We start from the raw sequence: 24,859 nt of genomic DNA on the forward strand, positions 1-24,859 counted from the left end.
CAATAGCCTGCTTGATCTTTAAGCAATAATGGCTTATTTTTAGGTGGGTGACCCTCGCCCTCAGCTATCAACATGGCTCGATCGTCCAGCACGCGCCAGCAAGACGCGTATGCAGGATTAATTCTTTAAAAAAAGAAAGAAAAAGACCTCACTTCGCATCAGCCACAAATGTGTGCCAGTCACTCACGCAGCCCTTTGTGCATCCATCAGCTTTTATTAATGCTCCTGTCTGTTGTTGACAGTTGTCCAAGATTCTTTGCTTGAAGCTATAATGATTTACAATCAGCCGCATACAAACATGGAAAAGTTCCAGACTTTAACATCCACAGGATGCCTGCACAACTACAACCCCCACTTGTGTATTATATGAATCAATCACCGGGGCAGAGTGTAACAGTATCCCTTCGCACAGCCAAGTTATAATCTAGGCTAAGCCCTCTTTAAATAGATTCCCTTACCTTATACAGTGGTACCTCGGGTTACAAACACTTCAGGTTACAAACTCCGCTAACCCAGAAGTAGTACCTTGGGTTACAAACTTTGCCCCAAGATGAGAACGGAAATCATGTGCTGAGGGCACGGCGGCAGCGGGAGGCCCCATTAGCAAAAGCGCGCCTCAGGTTAAGAACAGTTTCGGGTTAAGAATTAAGTTCGTAACCAGAGGTACCACTGTATAGCAATGGCTACAACTCTCCTCCCCATTCATACACACACACACACACACACACACACACACACACACACACAAAAACACCCCAATCATAGGTGCCTTGCTGCATACAACACTCAATTTCTTTACAAGGAAAAAATTGTACTTTACTGCCCCAAGAGAAAATCAATGATTGTGATATGCCACGCTGATCATGTTCATGCCTCAAGATGGGCTGCTTTTTCTTTGGCAATCGCTCGTACCCGAGTAAGATTGTCTTCCATGAACACAGTCTTAACTGTGAGTCCATAAGTGACTGTGGAGGCCAATTCTGGATCCACATGTCCTTCCACAGTGGGGACATTGGTGTCTGGGCAGGAGTTGATCATGGTGTGGATTTGCCAAGTGTGCCTTCCTATTAGCACATTTCACCCTTTCGTTCTGAGTTCGAGCGTCTTCAAAGCCCATGACACCTTTGGTAAAGACTGTTTGCCAATTGGAGCTCTCACAGGCCAGTGTTTCCCAGCTGTCAGTGTTTACACCGCATGTTTTCTGATTTGCCTTGAGAGAGTCTTTAAACCTCTTTTGTTGACCACCAGCATTACGCTTTCCATTTTAAAGTTCAGAATAGAGTAGTTGCTTTGGAAGACGATAATCAGGCATCTGAACAACATGACAAGTTCAACGAAGTTGATGTTGAAGAATCATTGCTTCGGCACTCATGATCTTTGCTTCTTCCAGTACACTGGCCTTAGTTTGCCTGTCTTCCCAAGTGACGTGTAAACATTTTTGGAGACACCATTGATGGAATCTTTCAAGGAGTTGGAAATGGCGTTTATAAGTGGTCCATGTTTCACAAGCATACAGTAAGGTAGGGATGGGCACCTGTACCGGGGCGTGTGGTTTTACAATATGCCCTAAGAGTGTGTACTACCAGAAGCGGCATCGGGGCAATCCTAAAGAGGCAGTAGCAAATCCAGGTAGTGGTACTTCCCAAACTTGGGGCTCCAGCTGCTGATGGGACTACTACTCCCACCATTCCTAGCTAGCAGGACCAGTGGTCCAGGACCTTCTGCACACAGAACAGGTGCATACCAGTGAGATATGGTCCTTCCCCAATGAGTTATGGTTCAACCTAGAGGACGGCACAGTGGCTTTGCATACTCACCAGGGTGACAATGGCACATTCAGCAGTCAGCTGAGCGGCGCTGAACAGCGTCCGCACAAAGCGGTAAATCTGCTTCTGCTCTGGGTCATGTTTGTCATAATCTGGCGGCACTTCGGATTTCTGCAGGAACAGCATTATTTAAAAGGTGAGCAAACTACAATCCATGGCTTTGAAGCCACTAACAGGGGTGGGATAGAATGCACCTCAAGAAGAAACAAATGAAAGAATGAGGCAGATGATATTTACCGTAAGGGGGTGGAGGTTTTCATCAAAAATATCTAGGAGCATCCTTCCATCTGTGTCCCTGAAAGAGAGAACAGGAAAAAAAGAAAAATACAAAATTGTTACGCCATGGAGGGCGAAAGAGGAGGAAGTGGGAAACTATTATTATGGCAAAATGAAAGAACTCTATACACTGGGAATCACTTCTCTCTGCTCTAGTAATGTATATGAAAGAGCCACATGGTTGTGGACAATAATAAAGTTTCATCTCATGCAAATATTGCCCTATCACGTTAAATTAATCAATTGCTTAATTTCCAGAATAGCCCATGTGTTGCCCTCCAGATGTTATTGGACTACAACTTCCATCAGCCCCAAGCAGAAGGGCCAATGGTCAAAGATGATGGGAACTGGAGTTCAACAACAATGGGAGGGCACCAAGATGGGGAAGGCTGCTCTACAGAAACAACTACAAGCATTACAGAAACTTGTGCTTATAGTTTTGGTTGTGGAAGCACAAATTTAAATGCTGTAGACAGAGGGTTGTTTTACTATTCCCAACTGGTGTCCCATGGGCCACAGGAGGGGTCTGTGCAACCCACCCAGGGGGTCTGTGGCACCATTCACATAACAAAAACTACCATAAAGTTATCAAATTTTTCAAAAGCAGGAGGTCGATGGTTTAGCTTTTGAAAACACAGGGTCCGCCATACTTAGCTAACTGGGAGCCACTGCTTTGGACAATTAAAAAAAACCACACCTCAAACATAATGTGAAAGTCTTTCCCATTTATTTTATGTTTAAAGTTCTTGTGAAACTTCACACAATGCCTAATAGATGTGTAGAATTCACTGTCATTACATGCAAGGGTAACCAGTACTTTAGATGGATTTAAAAAGAATCAGGCAAATTCACAGAGGATCAGGCTACAAATCATGATGGCTAATGGCTATATTTACTGTGATGTACTCTGTATGAGCTTTAATTGGATTTGTTTACAGACATCTCACAGACCACCTGAACGAAGCTGATGGTCCACCAGTGGCCCATCGACTACAGTTTGGGAAATCCTATTCTACAGGTTGTGGAGGGAGAATCTGTGCTGAAATGCAGAGAAGAAGTGGAATTGCTCCAGTCTTAAGTCACTGATTGTTCCACAATAAAACTGTTGCAAAAGGCCTCTCTTAGTGGATGGGATTTGTTAGGCTGGTTTTTACATATATCCATGTTTTCAGCTTTTATTTTGATTTAGCTTTACGTTAGTTTTAATTTTTGTATTATATTGTAAGTCATTTTAAGATTCCATTTCATTAAAAAGTGACTGAGTAATAATAATAAAATAAATAAATAAATACTATTTGCAGGATCAGAGGCAGTTTGTTATGGAAAACCTATTGCTATGGAACAATGGGAGAGGGCTACTGTCTTCCTGCCCTGTTTGAGGGCTTCCCATGGGCATTAGCTGGCTGCCTGTAGGGTCAAAGAGGATGCTGGACTAGACAGGACCTTTGCTCTGAGCCAGCTCAGAGCCAAGCACAATATCCCGGAGATCCAGCAGAGGGCGCATGGAGAATGTCCTGTGTACTGACAACCACAATAAGATTCCCACAGCAATTTCCACTTGAAAAAAAATACTGTTTTTACTAATATGTTTCTGAGCACAATTCAAAGTGTTGGTGCTGACCTTTAAAGTCCTAAACAGCCTTGGTCCTGTATACCTGAAGGACCGTCTCCACCCCCATCATCTAGCCCGGAAACTGAGGTCCCACTCCGAGGGCCTTCTGGCAGTTTCCTCACTGTGAGATGTGAGGTTACAGGGAACCAGGCAAAGAGCCTTCTCGGTAGTGGCGCCCTCCAGTAAAATGTCAAGGAAACAAACAACTATCTGACTTTTATAAGACATTCGAAGGCAGCCCTGTTTAGGGAAGTTTTTAATGTTTGGAGTTGTATTCTGTTTTTAGTGTTCTGTTGGGAGCCGCCCAGAGTGGCAGGGGAAGCTCAGCCAGGTGGGCAGGGTATAAATAATAAATTATTATAAATTATTACTGGTTAGATTGTAAAAGAACAAAACCACCACCAGCAGCTGCAGCTCTTACCTGCCCCCAAGCTCATGCCCAACTCATTTCCAGAGTTCTGAAAACTATTTTTAGAGCACACCTAAGTTTGTGATAATCAGTATAGGAAGAGGGGGAAATAAGAGCAAGGGGAGAGAGAAATGGCAAAGGGAGCATAATCCCCAAACCTGACTTTGAGCCATCAACCCTAGTTAAGGGCCAGCTAATATTATGTCTGCAGAAACACCAAGAAATTAAAAGGGAATCTTTGGCAAGACTTCCAGTTTCTAGGAGATAGGATTTTAGTGGCTTTGCTGCCCCGCTACTTCAGGATGTGAGTATATTCTCCTTCCACCCTACACCTGCCCTGCATTCCTGCTCTCTGTCTAAGGAACTTGCTAAGCTGGTCTAAATTCTAAGGAAACTTAAAAGCCACCATCAGAATTACGCAAGCTCAGCAGACAATGAACATTTGAAAGTTGAGACCTGGCCTTATTTTAAGAGCCGCATCCAATAGTGTTGTTACAGTGTTTGGAATCCCAGAGCCATATGGGCATGGCCAATTTACACATTTTTTATTCTGTCATTGCTCTTCCAGGTGACGATCAAGTAGGGAAGGATTCATATGACAGTTGCAGAGCAAAAGCTTCCAATAGTGTTGTTTTTGTTGTTGTCATCTTAAAAACATAAGACGAGCTTGTTGGATCAGGACAATGGCCCATCTAGTACAGGACCTGCCTGGGTTTTGTGATCTTTGAGGGAAACCCTTCTCTGAGTTCCACCACCCTTACAGGCAGGCTTGATGGGGATGTGAGAGGGCCTTTTTGGTGGCTGCTCCCAGGCTTTGGAACTCCCTCTCTAGAGAAGCTAGACTAGCTCCCCCCTTGCTGTCATTCCACTGGCAGGTGAAGACGGCTTTATTCAGACAGGCTTTGGGGAACTCACTGCTTTTAATAAAAGGGCTGGTGCCATGCCATTCTTGCAATTATTGGTATGGTTTTAATAGATGTTATAAATGCATGCAAGTTTTAATCCTATTAATGTTTAATTTTTAAAAAATGATTTTCTCATGTTTTTAGCAGTTCTTATTTGTGTACGGGCAATCTACCCGGAAGATAAAATTGCATTTCGAGGAGTTAATGATCTGACACAGTTGCCCTCTTCCTGCCCTCTGTTCCTTCTTCCTCTCCTTGTCTCTTAAGTTCTTTGAGGGCATGAGAGCAGCCTTTAATGTCCTAATCTGTTGAAGGAAGTGATAGGGCTAGGTACCTTCTTTGATGCTGGACATTGTTTGGAGAAAGTGAGGCATTGGGAGAGGGTGGCTAATGAATAATATGCACGTAGCCAGTTGGGCAAACCACACAGGCTAGCTATCTATAAATCGGATGGTTGTGGGCAGAGTTTTAGAGATAAGCTCATGCACGGACTGACGGTTGTGGGGCCGTGCAACCTGAGGCTACTTGGGGAGTCACTTCGCCGCTTCTTGAAGGCTTCCAAGTGGCAGATTGAGGTGCTTGCCTGGTGTTTAGAATAAAATCTTTAATCTTCTCACTCACTTGTGTTTTGTATTACTTCTGAATCCAATTTTAAAAGAATCACCTTGCATTTGGCAAGACAATTTGTAAGCTGCCTAGAATCCCATTGGGGGGGAAGGCAGGGTATAAATAAAGATAATCCTGTTCTCACAGTGGCTGACCAGATTTCTGTGGGACAAGCTGGACATGAGTGCAACACCACTCTGCCCATCTGCGATTACCATCAAGTGATATTCAGAGACATAATGCCATTGTAGAGCACAGCCATTGTGGCTGGCCGCCACTGATTACCTTGCCTTCCGTAAATTTGCCTAATCCTCTTTATCAGTGGCGTAGCGTGGGTTGTCAGCACCTGGGGCAAGGCAAGTAATTTGCGCCCCCTAACCCTGAGTGAGCCAGGCAGGGGCAGAGAGCTGCGAGTGCGAGCGCCCCCCCCCCGATGTTGCGCCCGGTGCGGCCGGCCCCCCCTGCACCCCCCATGCTATGCCACTGCTCTTTATTATTTATTTAGATTTCTTGCCTGCCCTTTACCACAAGGTGCCAGGGTGAACTACAGCCATTTCAAAATACAATTATTTAAAACAGTTTAAAACAAATTACAGTCCCAACAATTTGATGGGCCCTAGAAATATACATGAGGGAACGCGGGTGGCGCTGTGGGTTAAACCACAGAGCCTAGGACTTGCCGATCAGATGGTCGGCGGTTCGAATCCCCGCGACGGGGTGAGCTCCCATTGTTTGGTCCCAGCTCCTGCCCACCTAGCAGTTCGAAAGCACGTCAAGTGCAAGTAGATAAATAGGGACCGCTCTGGCAGGAAGGTAAACGGCGTTTCCGTGTGCTGCTCTGGTTCGCCAGAAGTGGCTGAGTCATGCTGGCCACATGACCCAGAAGCTGTCTGCGGACAAGCGCCGGCTCCCGGCCCATAGAGCGAGATGAGCACGCAACCCCAGAGTCGGTCACGACTGGACCAAATGGTCAGGGGTCCTTTACCTTTACCTTAGAAATATACATATATCTCAAGTGTCAAAGGCCAGGGTAGAGGGTTCCAGGTGCAATCTCTGGTGTCTGCTGACAGGGCTAAGAAAGACCCCCGCCTGAAGTCCTGGAGAACTGTTGTTGCCGCTGAGGTAACATATGAATTGGTCCTACACCAGGTATTATTGCTTGCACACTGGGCAATTAAAAGGGGCAAGAGGAAACTAATGAATGGCAGGGTGGGGCAATAATTGGGTCTCCCAACATAAACGTACCTGTTTCTGATGTGGTAATATATTGCAAGAGCTACACTGTAAAAGAAAACAGAGTGAAAATACAGAGTTAGTGATCTGGGATACAAATTTAATGTTTTCTGCAAAGTCACATTGCTAAGCTTTGACAACCATTTTTCACCTTCCGAGAAGGCTCAGACAACCTGTAGGAACTGTTTCTTGCCAAGGGAGAGAGCAGGGATCAATAAACAAAGTGGTGGATGTTAACCTGTAGCACGCAGGGCTAGCTCCCATCAATCTGCACAGCGCTAAATAAAGTGCTTCTTCAGATCTTTGAGAGAAGCGCATTTTAAAAGAAATTGATTCAAAAGAGGAGAGGGAATTGAAACCGCCAGCGGTGGCAGAGGTCTTCCGTGTGCCGAGAGCAGAATCAGGCGGGCGGGGGGCAGGTCAACCTGCCTCACAAGTAGTTCAAGTGGTAGCTTGGAAATGCAATACTTTTAGGGGCATCAGTGAAACTAGCACACCAGCAAATCTAGTGAAATTGGAGCGGTGCATCCCAATATCCTTTGCAGCACCACAAGCAAAGTGTAGATACTTCGACTTGCAAAATATTTTGGATAGGCCATGGAGTTGTAATGGGGAGGAACAAAAGTGGAATGGGAAAAGGGGACAAATTGCAGAAACTGACAGGGATCCAGCGCAGAAACTTACAGAGAGGTCAGATGCAATTGCAGCAAGGAGGACAATTTCTGAACTGAGTGAAGGAGGGAGAGAGAGAGAACAGAAAGAGAGACCAGCAATAGGGCGTACACTTGGTATAAGGATATCAGTTTGGGGAGAAGAGTTTTATCAATTGACTATGGAAAAGGAATAATAGCAGGTAATCTAGAGGAGGAAGCAGTAAGAACTATTGCTCTAACTGTTCAGAGGAGATTAACAGAAAACCTTAATGGAGCAGAAAAATAGAGAAGATATTTTATAGTATCTACTTCTTGAACAACAATCTACTTATCAACAATTTACTGTTTGCTAGTCTTATCTGGGCTTGCAACTTCCCACTGTGTCCTTTATAGACGTGTGTGTGTGTGTCTAGCTAGATTTTCTCCTCAAAAGGACTTTTACAAGAAAACCACTATTTTTCCAATGCATCATGAGTTAACACAGACAGCACGGTCCAATTATAATATGATTTGCCTTTTATGGGGTTTCAAAAGCTTTTGGGAGCAAATTGGGGAGGAGAGGAAAGAAAGGACACAAAGGGGTTATTTATGCCTCTTCTAGAAGTTTGCACAATTTTTTACAAACAAATATGCTAGCATTTCGGTGTCATGGTAATTGCAAAGCTCAACCACAACTTTTGAATATAAACATCAATGATGTTAATGGGTCAAAGGTTTATGGTGTGTTTGCATCCACATGTACATTTTGAAAGTCTGAGCAGATAACTAAAAACCTGACTGCAGCAGCAAAATCAGTTGTTTCCTTGTAGAAAAACAAATGTTTGTGTTCATTGATGGCACAGTTCTTTCACTATAGCAGTTTCACAAGTGTACAATTTGTGTACAGCATACTTGAGCTGTACACTCATATAGTTATTCACATGGAAAGTTCAACGTGTACATAATCTTGTGTTGCTGTATTCACAATAGCTGAACTGTACAAAAACACTCTTTCACACAAACATCTGTATGTGTGCAGAGATAGCTTGTACCTGTGTTCAGTTTAATGTGTAAAAAAAAAAAAAAAAAACATAGACGACTTCTGAAGCCAAATGTTGACTTCAAGCATTCAGACCAGATCTGAACAAGCCAGCAAGCATGTGGTTTATTACTGGAGCGCTTCATTCAAAGCAAATCCAGCTGTTTCAGACTACAACTGCCACCAGTTCTAGCCTGCCTGGCCAAATGGGCAAGGATGATGGGAGATATACTGCAAAAACATCTGGATAGCACCCACCAGGTTGGGAAAATAAAAAAAATCCTTCCAGTAGCACCTTTAAGACCAACTAAGTTAGTTCTTGGTATGAGCTTTCGTGTGCAAGCACACTTCTTCAGATACCAGTGCTTGCACACGAAAGCTCATACCAAGAACTAACTTAGTTGGTCTTAAAGGTGCTACTGGAAGGATTTTTTTTATTTTGACTATGGCAGACCAACACGGCTACCTATCTGTAACAGGTTGGGAAAGGCTGGATTAGGTCTGTCCTCCACTTTTGGAGTGCCTTTGTTATAGAAGCAATTATGCAGAAATAAGTAAACAAAAACAAAAAAACGCCACCATACCCACCTTTTAATTGTATACTTGAGGTTGGGCTGAGTGACTGTGCTGTCATCCAGGAAAATAGTGGAACAAGAACTGTATTTCCTTCTCAGTTGACCAGGAGCATGCTAGAAGGCAAACATACAAGAATAGTGGCAGTGACATTGGACCAAAGGCATTCCTTAGACAGCACAACATTGAGTAAACAGTTCCTCTCTGTCTCTTGCACACACACATAGGCACACTCAAGTCAACAGGGGTCTGGGAATTCTTTTTTTCAGCGCTTGGGTACCTCATGAATCACACAGAAATGAGACTTTGCAAGTGGCTCAATAAAGCGAATGGGGATAATTTGATTCAGACACACACACACACACACACAAATGTTTGCATGGGTTTGTAAGCAGAACGCAACCATCACACTTTCATTTCAAAATACAATGACTAAAGGACTGAGGCAATTGGTTTACTTATTATTTATTTCTTCAAAGGCATTTCTAAACCCCTTAGTATTTTTTAATTTTCTAAGCGGTGTACAACAACAACAACAACAACAACAACAACAACAAAGCAATAAACAATATTATTAAAACAAAAACAGTAGTATAAAAGCATATAAACACAAATAAAAGGAGGAATGCAGGGAATTGATGTAAATTATTTTTAAGGGTCTGGTTTTATGGGTCAGGAAAAGCCTGGGCAAAAAAAGGGGTCTTTACAAGATGACTGAAGCAACGGATAGTTGACATTTCACGTGTGTGAGATAAAAAGCCATTCTATATTACAGGGGAAACAGCAGAATGTACCTGCTTTTTATTCACCACCCTATGATATTCTGCAGGCTGCAGTATCAGGAGTAGAAATTTCGAAATGATCTAAGTGGTCTACACAGGATCAGATTATGTTTCAAGTAACTTGCTCCAGAGTTGTTCAGTTGTTTTGTTAACAACAAAACTGTGAACCTGACCCAGCAGCTCATCAGCAGTAGCTGATCACAAAAACACTCCACACAGCAAACCCAGCTGCTGTCCCTCTCCTGAAGAAGGTCCTCCATCAGAGCAATCAAGACCGGTTTTGTCCCAAAACCAGGCCTGAACCCATACTGAAGTCAATCAACATACCGTATATACTCGAGTATAAGCCGACCTGAATATAAGACGAGGCACCTAATTTTAGCACAAAAATTGGGAAAACTTATTGACTCGAGTATAAGCCGGTTCACCACACCACAAACCTGGTGGCGGCTGCGGTGGAGGAGGAAGAACAAGCAGCCCAAAAAGGCTGCTTTCAGGCTGCTCGTTCCTCCGCTGCTGACAGCGGAAAAGGCGGAGGAAGGAGCAGCCTGAAAGGACCCTCACTCGAGTATAAGCCGAGAGGGGCTTTTTCAGCATGAAAAATGTGCTGGAAAAGTCAGCTTATACTCGAGTATATACGGTAATCAGTTTCCTTCAAGAGTTTCTGCGCTGGACTGCTACCACCTGCCAAAACACCTTACCCAGAAAAGGAGCATTTGCTACTGTGGCAACACACACACACACACACACACCAACCACTCCTGGACCCACCTGTCCAACTCAGCTAGCTTAAATAAAGTTACGATGCACAGGGGTCGAGGGAGCATGTTGTACAAGAGCATTTGGTCTACCATTAAACTGATCCCACAAGACCAGGCAAGAAGTTGTGGATCTGTTATAATGGGAGCATTCAACTCAACAAGACAACAAGTTATTTTATTGCCTAAGTTCCAATACAGTGGCACCTCCAGTTACGAACTTAATTCGTTCCGGAGGTCCGTTCTTAAGCCGAAATCGCTCGTAACATGAGGTGCGCTTTCGCTTATGGCGCCTCCCGCTGCTGCCACGCTGCCGGCACGCGACTTCCACTCACATCCTGGGGCAAAGTTTGCAACTGGGAGCATCTACCTTTGGGTTAGCGGAGCTCAAAACCCGAAGCATTCGCAAGGAGGACAGTAAGTCCACTCACCACATGGAATAACTCTGCTGGCCAACTACTCAAGGTTGTGATGGAAACACCAAATTAGCCTTCTTTGCCCCTTTCACCACCACACAATAGGTATGACTATGCAAGCTACCACATGCCCAATCAACTTCAGGCATCTCTGTACTCAGTCAACACTTCTCCATGAGACAAAAGAAAGGAAGATTAGAAACCAACAACAACAAAAGAGGTTTATCCAGCAAAGGGATTTTTCTTGAAGGAGGTCATCTTGGTTTACCCCATCTTCAGAAGTAAACAAATACGTGTCTTTCAGCAGAGACTTTGAAACATATTTCTTAAATTGGTTTTCTTTGGTCTTCAAACTGAAAAGCAGATAAGACACCTATGCCCAGCCTACATAGCTAACAATGGATGCTATATATATTCACAGCCCCATCTATGCCATGTGTAATGGGTACACTACAAGGATGTCCTCATCCATGTTCTCACTAATCCACTCCCAGTCCCAATGAATGACATGAGAAGTAAGGGGTGTCCTGCTGCTATTTCATCATAACCTTTATTCCAGGACCAATAATGAGCTGGGTAATATCCAGAACAGGGTAAAGGGTGGATTAATAGTAAGAATGCACCCATAAAGTTTACCTATTACAGTCCACCCAGGGCTGCATTATCAAGACCCAAACAGTCTACTGGATGCTGCAGCCAATAAATGTGCAAGTGGTGAACCAGGCTTAATTGTGGAGCTATTCATGATCGTTGGGGCTGATGGGAGTTGTAGTCCAAAATATTTGGAGAGAACCAGGCTGGCAAAGGCTTTGTGCTAAGCAATCAGAGGATGGTGTGTAAATATTGTAGAAATACCTATTATCTGTGGTGAAAGAAGGAAATGACTTAGGTGCCTCGCAACGTTTGTCCCACCACCTGCTACTTTACACATCTAAGCCTCTGAACACATATTAGAACCAGCAGACTGACCCTTAAGAGAAGAAAAAACAGATCAAGCTGGCAAACAGCTGAATTCAAATCTCATCGAAAGCTCTACATTAAAAAAAAAAAAATCCAACACATTTATACAGAACAGATGAAGCTGAATCATATCGTGTTGGACTACCAGTCCACCTCAAGCCCAATATTGTCCATACTGCCTGGTAGCAGCTCTCTTAAGGCTACTCCTACAGATAACTGAACAAGGGACATTGGGATGTGAACCTAGGAACCTTGCAAATGCAAAGCATGCACTTTATTACTGAGGTATAGCTACTCCACACATTTGGATCATCATTAGTAAAAAGCAGCATTTTTATATTGAGTTACCATCTTGCATAAATGGGACGCGGGTGGCGCTGTGGGTAAAACCTCAGTGCCTAGGACTTGCCGATCGCATGGTCTGCGGTTTGAATCCCCACGGCGGGGTGAGCTCCCGTCTTTCGGTCCCAGCTGCTGCCCACCTAGCAGTTCGAAAGCACCCTTAAGTGCAAGTAGATAAATAGGTACCGCTGCGCTGGTGCTGGCTCGCCAGAGCAGCTTTGTCACGCTGGCCACGTGACCCGGAAGTGTCTCCGGACAGCGCTGGCCCCCGGCCTCTTAAGTGAGATGGGCGCACAACCCTAGAGTCGGACACGACTGGCCTGTACAGGCAGGGGTACCTTTAACTTTACCATCTTGCATAGCCAATGCTACAAATTTAATGGATCAATGAGGAACCCTATACTGGGAAAGATGTTCCATCTACCTTGGTCATGGATAGTGGTGGGAGAAAGGCTTCACTTGCTTCTGGGTCCCAATCCTCCCTGGGATTTTGTGCCCGCCCTATACAGTTTGAGACCCATTGGTTTTAAGATAAACAGCACTGGGACTTGCAGAAACTATTTCAATTGAGCATGAACTCTATGGCACTGCTATCTTCAACGCTACCACAATAGTATTTATTTCTGACACTTTTGTACGATGCCAACAAACATCAGCACCTCTCAGTTGTCCTTTCCACATTGCCATTTTAAAAGCACGCTGTCTGTATTAGGAAGAATGCAAGAAAGCACTGCTCTGGAATTACAGTACAGGGGAGCCAACTTGCACTGCTCAGAGATGCACCATGCACTTACGGAGGAAAAACATAAAATACAAAAGCACAAACCAACAACTCTAAACAAAAGTTTGTCAGAAAGTGTGGACACCAAGTCCACTGCTACTTTATCCAAAACTATTAAGGGGCTTTACAGATAATTGCTTTCCTTGATCTCCTGGGCTTCTACTCTCCTCTTCCACTATTTCCTTCTTTATTTCCATCTTCCCATAGAAGTAAGAAGTGTAGAGTTGGAAGAGATCCCGAGGATCATCTAGTCCAACCCCACATCTAGACTACAAACAACCTTTATCCAGGAAACTGGTGAAGATTTCTTGGAGTGCTGTTCAGAAAGAAGATTCCACCTAAACATTAGGAAGAACTTCCTGACAGTAAGAGCTGTTCGACAGTGGAATTTGCTGCCAAGGAGTGTGGTGGAGTCTCCTTCTTTGGAGGTCTTTAAGCAGAGGCTTGACAACCATATGTCAGGAGTGCTCTGATGGTGTTTCCTGCTTGGCAGGGGGTTGGACTCGATGGCCCTTGTGGTCTCTTCCAACTCTATGAGTCTTCTATGATTCTATGATTCTATGCTTCTATGATTCTATGATTATGAACCAAGGCAACTCAGAAAACCTTCATCAGATTCTGGGAAAAGTTGCTGTGAGGGGTTTTTTTAAGTCTCTGGGAACATTGCTTCCAGGCTTAGAGACTTTGATAAGCTGGTAACAATCTGATAAGCTTATAGACTTAGAGACTCTGGTAAGCTGAAGAAAGGGTGTTGGCTACTTAAATACAATCATCATCACCATCTCCCCTGTGCTCCTTCAAGATACCTTTTTGTAAAAATAAATAAAAACCAAAATGAAGCCGGGACTACTAGCACAAGAGGAAGTGGCAGCCTTGGCTCTGGTTCAGCTCATGTCTGCTGGATGGGTGCCCATTGCAAATGACTGCAGTCTAAAAACATGCATAATGAACCTGCAATAACCGGACTCAGGCCAAATGCCATTAGGTGGCACCCTTTGGGGCAAATATAATGACAGTTGACTGGTATATGTTGGTAGAGTGCCACTACCACACACCCCTCCTCCTCTTCCTCCTCCTTTTGAGCTGTGGCTAGTCTTACTGTGCCCTTACTGAGCCTCCAGAGGAAATATATAGGAGGGGGAGAGGCTCCGCGCCTTCATGAAGAGGGCCCACAGCATGAAAAGGAGGTCACCAGAGGGTCCCATGTCAAGCCCTCCCCCCCTCACAAACCCCCCAGTGCAGCTGGCCCTGATCTGACTGCAAGAAAATACTGGTAGAAGTTGTTTCTATATTATTTCAGAAGGAAAGAGGAGCCCCACTGGTTCTGACCAAAGGTCCATCCACTCTGGACCTCATGTCTCAGAAGTCTGGCAATTGCCTTCTTCCCATCCCGTTACCATCAGGAGCATGTAACAAATGGCATTGCATCTCAGGTTTGAAAAGGATGCAGTACAGATCCCAGGGCATGGGAGAGTCCATGGCTGTGGGTAGTGTTATAGGAATTCTAAGGTCTCAAATATAGAATAAATGTTGGTAATTGCACAAGGTAAACACACATACATAAGTATATAAACCACATGTCTAAAATAGTACAGGAGAGCAATCCAAAAGCCACCTTGGCTCTTCTAAAGATGCTAGATATTTCCTCTACCTCCTTAATCCCCCTTGCCTGAGAACACGGGGAAGTTCCTGAAGAGATTCCTCTCCTGTATCTATGAACCTCCTTTGTATTAATTTTCATTGTTTGCCCAGATGCTCTGGACAAAGGATGTTTGACAGGCATTCTGATTGTCTTATCAAACGCTCATGTTTTGTGTAAACTGTGTCTGGAACTATGTGAAACTTGCTAAATCCTCAGGGATATCACACCTTGGCCTGCCTGAGCCACAGAAACCCCACCTTATGTGTGATGTCATTTCTGACTGTTTGTAGAGGGAATGTCCCTTCTTCTCCACTCCAAAATGCAAACCCTTAAGAGAGATGCTTCTTCTTGGTTCTGGGTCTCTCTTGTCTCCTTGCTAGGAGGGGAGGGAACTCTGTTGCAACAGAAAAATAAAAGATCTGCATTGCTTTCACTGCCTCCTGCCTCCATTCATTCATCTCTAACTGATCATGGATTTAGGGGACTCAGTCCCTTGGGGAGTTGGGCAGCAAAAGCCAACCACCCCTATTTTTCTATATCAGTTGAAATGCAGTTCCTGTGCTGCCAAGGTAGGAGCTGGAACTTGTGTCGGCAGAGTCAAGCAAACTTACAAGCCAGGAAGGAAACTTCCCCTTTCCTATCAGCAATGGCAGAGCCATCTAAAGCCACAAAAGGAAATGTGGGTCTCAAATCAGCAGCCTTACCAGCCAGACTCAAGCACCTTCCCTTCTGGGGGCACCAAGGCAGCATGCCTGCTGAAGGATTTGAGGACTGAACTGGGACCCAGGGTCACTGCTAGGCAGTATCAGATGCCCCACCAGATGATCTGGTGGACCAATGCAGCTTTTCCTGGTCCTAGGAAGTGTCAGCCTTGAGGACCGATTGCTCTTCAGTTTCACCAACTTATCCCCGGGTAAAAACATCCCGCCAACCTAAGTTCCCACTTTCCAGCCTTCCAAATACTCTGCCTCTGTTAACCTGCCTCTAACTACACTGCTTCTGGCTTACCCTGGGCCCAGTAAGTAGTATCTGAACAGGGCCTCAAGATCACAAGCTGTGGTTGTGGAAAGCATTGTATGACAGCAGGCAGAGAAAATGGAACCAGTGGTTTGTGTTTTGAGGATCAAGTTGCATTTGCCAGAAACTGAGAAAAAAGGCACAGATTGGAAAACAAGAGTGACCTTCCCCAACACCTGCTTTCAAGTGGCCTTTAAAGTACAAAAGAAAATCACAAAGGAAATGACCAGGACCAGTTCTGACATTATTGCTAGGGGCATTTTGTTGTTTTGTCTTTGCCACAACGCATTTGGAACTCTGGAGATATATTGCTGCTGCTATTTGGCACACGGGTTCACCACTGTGCATCATTTTTGAACTTTCAAAACCCCACTGTTTAGCTCTGTTGTAGCAGCTATTCTACTTTATTTTATTTTTTGTGGGGGAAATGTCTGAACAGCTCTAATCTTCAGCAGAATGCCTCTTATCTAAATCAGAACAGTTTGCAGCCTGAGAGTCACTGATAAAAATATTTTTAAAATGGACAGGCTCAGAAGCACTTGTAGTTCACTTTGCTGTTTTATCAATTCCTTTATGGCTCACAATTTTTATTCTAATGTTAACAGAATATGGGGTATTTTAAGTTGTGTGCGGGGGTGGGAGGGAAAAGCCTTGATATCTCAACCCAAAGTACTGAAAGCCGAATAACAGATGACACAGTATCAAAAACCAGGTGGGTTTAAAAAAAGGGGTATGAAAAGGTTTGGAGAGACAAAACAAACAGCAGTTGAGATCAGAGTACTTCAGACTTTAAGCATCATGTAAAAAAGCACCACAAGGCAAGGAGTCATTTTCAAGTATGATATGCTTTATTCAGTGAGGCAACACAGTCCAAAACTGGCTCTGATCCATACAAATCTTGGCCTTTTTTCCACTATGGTTTGGAATTATGTCCAAACCCAAGAGCCTTTGCTTAACCATGTATTACTTGCCCATCCAACCCAGATGCTTGCCAAGCTGCAGAGGCACAAGGTAAGAGCAGCTGGAAAATAAAACCGTGAGTAGACTAGAAGTAGATGGGGGACAGCTGGAAAAAACAAACTTTGGAAGAACAAGCCGTGGTTTGTTTGCTCATCTGCAAGCAGAGCAGAGTCAAGATATTTTGCCAACCGGTGCAAAGGATAAGATGGTGCCCTTCCTCATTCCATATAAAGATGCTGACTGGACTGGCAGCTGAATCTTCTTTCAACCCTGGTGGCAGGATAGCATCCTTCATAGCATCTAAAGTCAGTAGGCCAGTTTGGGTGGAGTCAGGACAGGAAATTTAGCATACACAGCTCTTTCATCCCATAGAGGGGAATGGCTGAGGGCTTAGGGGGAACAGCCAGAGGGTTGCTGTCACTGCCCCCCAGCACCTGCCAACTAAGGTGATTACTTTGCCTGATGGCAAGGTCAACCCTATCTGTGACAACTTGCAGTTTGCTGACCGAGCCATGGTTAAACAAACCATGGCTTCTTCACATTATGTGCAGGTACTGCTATTAATTTATATCAGTTATCAGAAAATAGCCCATGTTAACCCTAGACAATGCAATGTCAAACTCATTTTAGTAGAGGGCTAATATCCACCACAGATTTTTTTAAAGAGAGAAGCCACTGACATATACTGTTTGCTGAAAAGATCTTGTAGCATCTTGGCTCCAGCTAGAAATCCTTAGTTACACTAGCTCAGGAGCATGGGGAAGCCAAATTGTTCTTCAGAATTACTGTCATAAATGACTCAGCTACCTTGATTACATTTAAGTTGCTTCCTTCCTTCAGCAGGCCTGATATTATTTATTTATTCATCCTTTAATGAGCACCACTGCTGAAAAGAAAGAAAGAAAGAAAGAAAGAAAGAAAGAAAGGAAGGAAGGAAGGAAGGAAGGAAGGAAGGAAGATGAGGCTTTATGAATTTTGGCTGACGTGATATGGAAGTTCAGCAAATAACATCATCAGGGGGTGATTTTCAACAAGAAGACAGCACCAGGAGCAAAGAGTTAACCTCTCTGCATGCTACAACTCCTAAGCACACACAAACACACACACAGAGAGAGAGAGAGAGAGAGAGAGAGAGAGAGAGCAGAAAAAATGAAACTGCAAACACATTAACAAAATTACTTATATCAACATGGGGGTAAGGAAAAGAAAACAGGAGAAGCTGCTCTCAGGTTTTAAAAGATTTTTTTTTTCATATTTCTTCCTGGTTCTGCAAAACAGTATATATATGAGGAAAGCATATGGACTGTTGTCAAAAGATGAATTTTCACTTGCTGGAGTTTCACCTACATTTATATATTTCGTAAAAGGCCAGATATTAGGTTTAATATTATGTAAGTTTCTAGGAGCTGGGTGGGGGGCACTAGGGAAGGGAGGGAGGAAGAGAAAGAGAGAAAATGCAACACTTACATTCCTATTAAACCCTGATAACAAAGAAGTCTCACCTAATCCTAGGACCACCAGTTAGTAAATGTTTAATACTTAGGTACACGCCCTTCAGTAAAAATACAAGCACTTCAGTTCCATTATTATTATTATTATTATTATTATTATTATTATTATTATTATGTTATTATATCCCAACCTTCTTCCCAAAAGGAAGCACAGGGCCGTTAACCTCATAAAACAATTCATTAATCTTAAAACACCTGAAACATCAACTAGATCTAGTTGATGTTTCGGGTGTTTTAAGATTAAAAATAGCAGTAGCAGAAAATACTCCCCTAACACCAATCATACCCAAAGGCATGGATAAAAGGTGAGCTTTCAAATTGTGCCTGAACATAGCCAGAATGGGCAACAAGCAGATTTCTCATGGGAGGGAGTTCCATGGGTGGAGTACTGCCACGAAGAATGCTCTGCCTTGTGTGGCTGTCCTCCTTGCCACCTTCACTAATGGAACCACGATCAGAGGACTTCCCACTGATCACAAAGTCAGGTTGGAAGATACTGAGAAAGGTACTCCTTCAAATCCTTGGGCCCCAAGTCATTCAGGGCTTTGTACACTAGTATGAACACCTTGAATCAGGTCAAGTAGATACACTGGCAGCCAGTATAGTTACAGATAGGTAGCCGTGTTGGTCTGCCATAGTCAAAATAAAAAAAATCCTTCCAGTAGCACCTTTAAGACCAACTAAGTTAGTTCTTGGTATGAGCTTTCGTGTGCAAGCACACTTCTTCAGATACACTGAAACAGAAGTTGCCAGGTCCTTCTATTCGGTGATGACCTGTTCCTTCAGATCAGCGGCACAGCAATGGGCACCCGCATGGCCCCACAGTATGCCAACATCTTCATGGCAGATTTAGAACGTTTCCTAAACTCCTACCCACTCAAACCTCTCTTGTACCTGCGATACATTGACGATATTTTTATCATCTGGACACATGGTCAACAGACCCTGGACACCTTTCACCAGAAATTTAATGATTTTCACCCCACAATCAACCTTACAATGAATCAATCTATGCAAGAAATACATTTTTTGGACACTACTATAAAAATACAGGATGGGCGCATAGACACCACCTTATACCGTAAACCAACTGACCGACAAACATATCTACATGCCTCTAGCTACCATCCCAAACATACCAAACAGTCCATTGTATATAGCCAGGCACTACGTTACAGCCGCATCTGTTCCAATTCTACAGACAGAGACTCTCACCTAAGAGATCTACAGCAAACCTTTTCAGAACTAAAATACCCAGCAGATGAAGTTAGACAACAGATCAACAGAGCCAGACTTATACCCAGAGAGAACTTGCTGCAAGACAGACCCAAAAAAGAAAATAACAGAACACCTCTAGTCATCACATACAGCTCCCAAGTTAAAACAGTACAACGCATCATCAGAGATCTACAACCTCTCCTGGACAATGACAGTTCTCTTTCTCAAGCTCTGGGAGGAAGACCTTTCATTGCCTACAGACAGCCACCCAATCTTAAACAACTCCTAACCCACAATAATACTACAACCAGACTTAACACGGACACTGGCACCAGAGCCTGCAATAAACCCAGATGCCAACTTTGCTGCCACATACACCCGGACAACACCATTACTGGCCCCAACAACATCACACATACCATCTCGGGACTATTCAATTGCTCATCATCTAACATTGTGTATGGCATCAAATGCCAACAGTGTCCTTCAGCTCTCTATATTGGACAAACAGGCCAAACCTTACGCCAAAGAATAAATGGACATAAATCTGACATCAAGAATCACAAAACAGAGAAACCAGTAGGAGAACACTTCAATCTCCCAGGACATTCTATACAAGATCTCAAAGTAGCTGTTTTACTACAAAGGAATTTCAGAAATAGACTGGAAAGAGAAGCTGCTGAATTGCAACTCATTACCAAACTTAAAACCATGAAGAGACCTGGTTTGAACAAAGACATTGGATTCTTATCCCATTATACATGACTAAGCCATTTCTCACCTTCTCACCCCTTGCCTTTTCCTGTAAGACCTATTACAGTCGTTAAGAGTCGTCAGCAGGCTCATCTCAGCTATCTGCCAATCTCCCATTCCCACCACCCTTCTGAGTAATACCCCTCCCCACCTTCTCACTATATAGAAGGATCTGGCAACTTCTGTTTCAGTGTATCTGAAGAAGTGTGCTTGCACACGAAAGCTCATACCAAGAACTAACTTAGTTGGTCTTAAAGGTGCTACTAGCCAGTATAGTGTTTTGAGAATTAGGGTGGAGATAATTCCCTCTTGCTGACCCCAAAACCAGCCAGGCAGCAGCATTTAGCAGCATTCACAGCTTCTGGAACTTTTTCAAGGGTAGCCCCACTGACAGCACATTGCAACAGTCTATATAACAGGTTATTGGAGCACAGATAACCGATCATGATAGATGACACATGCATATTTAAATTACTGCTTTGCTTGACTACACAGCAAGATGGCAACAGATCAGGTCTCAAGTTGAATACATTTTGCTGAGAAAAAATGATAATGTATATATATGTATACTATTCACAACTGAGCCTAAAATTCATCTGCAAAACCATTCAGCTGATTTAGCTTTGTCACCCTACTTTTCTGTTCTAATATGTGGCAAGAAGAAGAGATAAGAAAAGGGCATCTCCAGTCTAAAACTGCATCCCCAGTCTAAAACGTAATTTTTGCACACTTCCTTGCCATAGGCTTCTGCAACAGATTCCTATAATACAGGAGGTCTCTTTCTACAGTCTCTAAATAACTTTTGGCACTCCATGGCTGTACACTTAGACAGCTGATTTGCTTGAAAACCAGACTTTTAGATTTATTAGTGTAAACTCAAAACATGCTATTCAGCCAGAAAAAGTTGCGGTTTTTTCACTTACGTGGTTTATAAAGAGACTCTTCCGCTTTTCTCTCACTGTGAAAACACAAAACACATTGTAGGAATGTTATATGAATTTGTTTGATTTTAGTTAACTCTCCCAACCACAGAATCTATCATTGGAAAATGAAAAAACTAAATTCAATGCTAACAAAAAAGGAGTTAGTAAATAATCAAATGCCTGGCATGTGTAAAGTAAAACAAGGTGTATTAAAATTCTGATTTCTAAATTAAATTGTGCTAATGTTATATTGTACATTGATTTGAGATGTTTAAACATTAGATGGTTTATAAACAAACGAAAAAGCACAGCCCATTTAGTTTAATTGGAACTTTGTTATGAACTCTAAGAAAGCTTTTGATGTACTTGAATGGCACCTGCCAATTAAATTTGTTTTTAACAATGTGAAAGTGTTAACAGACATTGAGATTTACCCGTTAATAAACATCCTTGCAGATCAATTTCAAATATTTCAATATGCTAAAAAGACAAACCAAAAGCTTTTGATACCAAATTAGATACAAGCTGCCTCCAGAACCTCAAACTACTTCATTTAGGACTACTTCACTCCACCATCCCCTTTTATTCCATCTGCATCCTTGCTGCTGTAGATCCAAAAAGTGTGCTGATGCCGATCCAATGAATGGCTGATGCAGGACATATCACCAACATTCTAGAGTCCCCACACCTACAAGAGTTCCATCCCTGCTCCCCACAAGTAGTCTTGAATATATCTCATATCATCTCATGCTGACCACATGGTGACCTTAGAACAAAATGCAATAATTATCTGTTTTATTTAGGTGCCAGGGACACCTAGCTGAAAAGATGGTGCATTAACAGTGCAACATTCTATGAGTATACTCAGCAGTAAGCCAGAATTCAAAGGGACCAGCTCCCAGGTGTAAGGCTGCAAGCCTCAATGAAACTGAATACAATCAAGTCCAGGTTGAAAAGTTCAGCTGACAAGCTCCTGCAACAACCAACAAAAATTGCATTCTATGGTTTCTTAATTTGCTTTATTTTTAAAGCCAAGTGCCCAGTTCTAATTTCTGAAAGTGTAGTTTAACTGTTAAGCTTTTTAGTGCCGTAGGGTGAAATTAAGCAGCATTAAAATTAAGGGAGAAAAGGCACTTTTTCCATATTATTGTGCTTTTCCATATTATTGTGTCTTTTGTGCAGTGTGTAAGAGAGAATTTTAGTGGGAGACTTCAAAAGGACAAAAGGCAATATCCTTGAGTTAATAATTACACATCAATTACAACCTCTCACATTTTGATAGCTTTTAAATAATTTAGTACAGAAATAAAAGCTATGTTTCTTCTAGTTAGGGGAATTGTCTGGTACTGATCTAAGCAAAGGACTACACGAGTTCAAAGAAAAGCTGACTCGGTTTCTCCTCAACTCTTAAAATGAAAAGTGGAGTTTTCTTTGGTCTTTTCAAGCTGACAAGTGCATACTGGCAACAAACAAGCACAATCTCACTCAACTGAGGCAAGTAAGCAGGGAGGGGGCTAAATCTAAAGCGGTGCATCCACAGAATGTACTCCAAGGTGAACAACATTGCTCTAGGGCAGGGGTTGGGAAGCTCAGGCCTGGGAGCAAAATGCAGGCCTCTCTATGTGGCCCTCAGGACTGTACACAGGCCACACCTCCTGTACTGGCCACAGCTTTAACTGGCCTTGCTCCACCCTGCTTGAATGGTTTTGTTTTGTTTTTAAGGGCACTTAAGGACTCCACGGAGGGGCGCGGGTGGCACTGTGGGTTAAAACCACAGAGCCTAGGACTTGCCGATCAGAAGGTCGGCGGTTCGAATCCCCGCGATGGGGTGAGCTCCCGTTTTTCGGTCCCTGCTCCTGCTAACCTAGCAGTTCAAAAGCATGTCAAAATGCAAGTAGATAAATAGGTACCGCTCCGGCGGGAAGGTAAATGGCGTTTCCGTGCGCTGCTCTGGTTCGCCAGAAGCGGCTTAGTAATGACCCGGAAGCTGTATGCCGGCTCCCTTGGCCAATAAAGCGAGATGAGCGCCGCAACCCCAGAGTCGGTCACAACTGGACCTAATGGTCAGGGGTCCCTTTACCTTTACCTTTAAGGACTCCATGGAGCCCCCTTCCACAGTTGAGTCCACCTCCTCACCATAATTATCACTATCACTAACTCCTACAGTGGCTCTTCATCATCATCACTGATATGGGCCACTCTAGGCATGCCATTTTGTGGTAGAGGAGGACTGCTTTGTTCTACCACTAAGTGGCATAGCTGAAGTGGCCTGCATGTCAAGGAAATGGTCGTTCTAGCCACACCACTCTGTAGTAGACCCACTTTTGTGGGTTGCACCAAAATGCCTCCAGGAGGTAAGAAGCAGTGGTGGCAGCGGAGGAGGTAGGCAAAGGGAAACGGGTGGGAGAGGGGTGTATGTACTGTCACCTACTTTTTTTCCCCCCCAAATAAAGCACTGATGATGACGAGGAGCAGGTCCAGGGGGTTACTGCCTGTGAGTCCCAAACTGAGGTATGGGACCTAGGCTGTTGCCCTGTTATCACCTCATTCCTGTTCAGGGTTCCATTTCACTTTCTTTCCTTTTCCACTGCAACTTTAAAACTTATTCCTGGACCTGCATCATGCTCTTCTTCTGACTCTGCTTATCCTTTGGCTTCAAATGAGAGCACCACATACATCTCAAACTTTGTGTGCAACTAGCAAATTCAAATGCAACCTGAATTTGTTCCTAACACCAGAGCCTACTTGCCAACTGCTCTTCTCTGGCTTCCACAATGCCACCGGTTTTATTTTGGGAATGGAATTTCACATATTTTTGCAGGCACGGCCTATATTTAGAAATTCTGAGCAGCGTTTCGGGAGCGAGAGGCTGCACGACAATAAAAGATGTTCCAGTTTATTATACAAAGATGCGGGCTGCAATCCAGAGGATCAGAAATGGGCATATATATAGCCATGGTCTCCTCAGAGCAACAGCACAGAACCCAAATCCCTCTGACAAATGTCAGAAAGCACAATCTAGCAATATATATTTATTTTATTTATTTGTGTTCCACCTTTTTAAATAAATAAAAAACATCCACAATTAAAAGCACAACAGCTAAGAAATCTAAACACAGCAAAACATGATTATAAAAGTGTCCAAAGTTACAAAAACAAAGTCAACATAGCAGCAGGAAGCATCATGCAACAACAAAACAGCATAATTAGTAAAATTTCAGCGGCAACAATAAAAATCATAACCACTGTTTATTCAAATCCCAGGCTAATCTGTTTTGACCCAGTGCCTATAATCTGAGTAGGCTGTAGGAAAAGTTGCTTCTTTTTTGTTTTGCCTTAGGCCATCTTTCAACAGGTTTCAGGTACTTGGTATATATTTTAGCACTCCCAACTCCTGCAGTACTGGCACTTGGTCAGCCTACATTGGCTTGCAGAGGTCCACACAGAAGACCAGAACCAGCATGCAACTAGGCGTCTGGCTGGCTTTTCACAGCAATTACAGAGCGTTGCAAAGCACAGGCTATCTCCCTGCCCCAAGGAAAATTCTTCTAAGTGAAAGTTGTTCTTAAAGCTACAACAAAATTGGACAAGGACGATAGTAGGGCTGGGCGATGTAGAGTCGTACCTCCATTAACGTAACCCTCTGGTTACGTAAACTTTGGGATGCGTGTGTGGCAAACCCAAA

At 43.4% G+C, this 24,859-nt stretch overlaps 1 protein-coding gene across 1 annotated transcript in view; it reads right to left on the reverse strand.

Moving 5' to 3' along the window:
• Positions 1-24,859, reverse strand: part of CCNY (cyclin Y) — a 113,304-nt gene that overhangs the window by 20,498 nt on the left and 67,947 nt on the right. The window contains exons 3-7 of the mRNA XM_080974257.1: positions 21,175-21,209; positions 9,127-9,227; positions 6,880-6,915; positions 2,064-2,121; positions 1,818-1,937 (exon numbers count right to left, since the gene is read on the reverse strand). Coding sequence (XP_080830383.1) covers positions 1,818-1,937; positions 2,064-2,121; positions 6,880-6,915; positions 9,127-9,227; positions 21,175-21,209 — 350 coding nt within the window. The remainder of the gene's footprint in view (positions 1-1,817; positions 1,938-2,063; positions 2,122-6,879; positions 6,916-9,126; positions 9,228-21,174; positions 21,210-24,859) is intronic.

This window comes from Podarcis pityusensis (assembly GCF_964106645.2).
Source record: "Podarcis pityusensis genome assembly, chromosome: 12".
In the NCBI taxonomy this organism is placed as follows: domain Eukaryota; kingdom Metazoa; phylum Chordata; class Lepidosauria; order Squamata; family Lacertidae; genus Podarcis; species Podarcis pityusensis.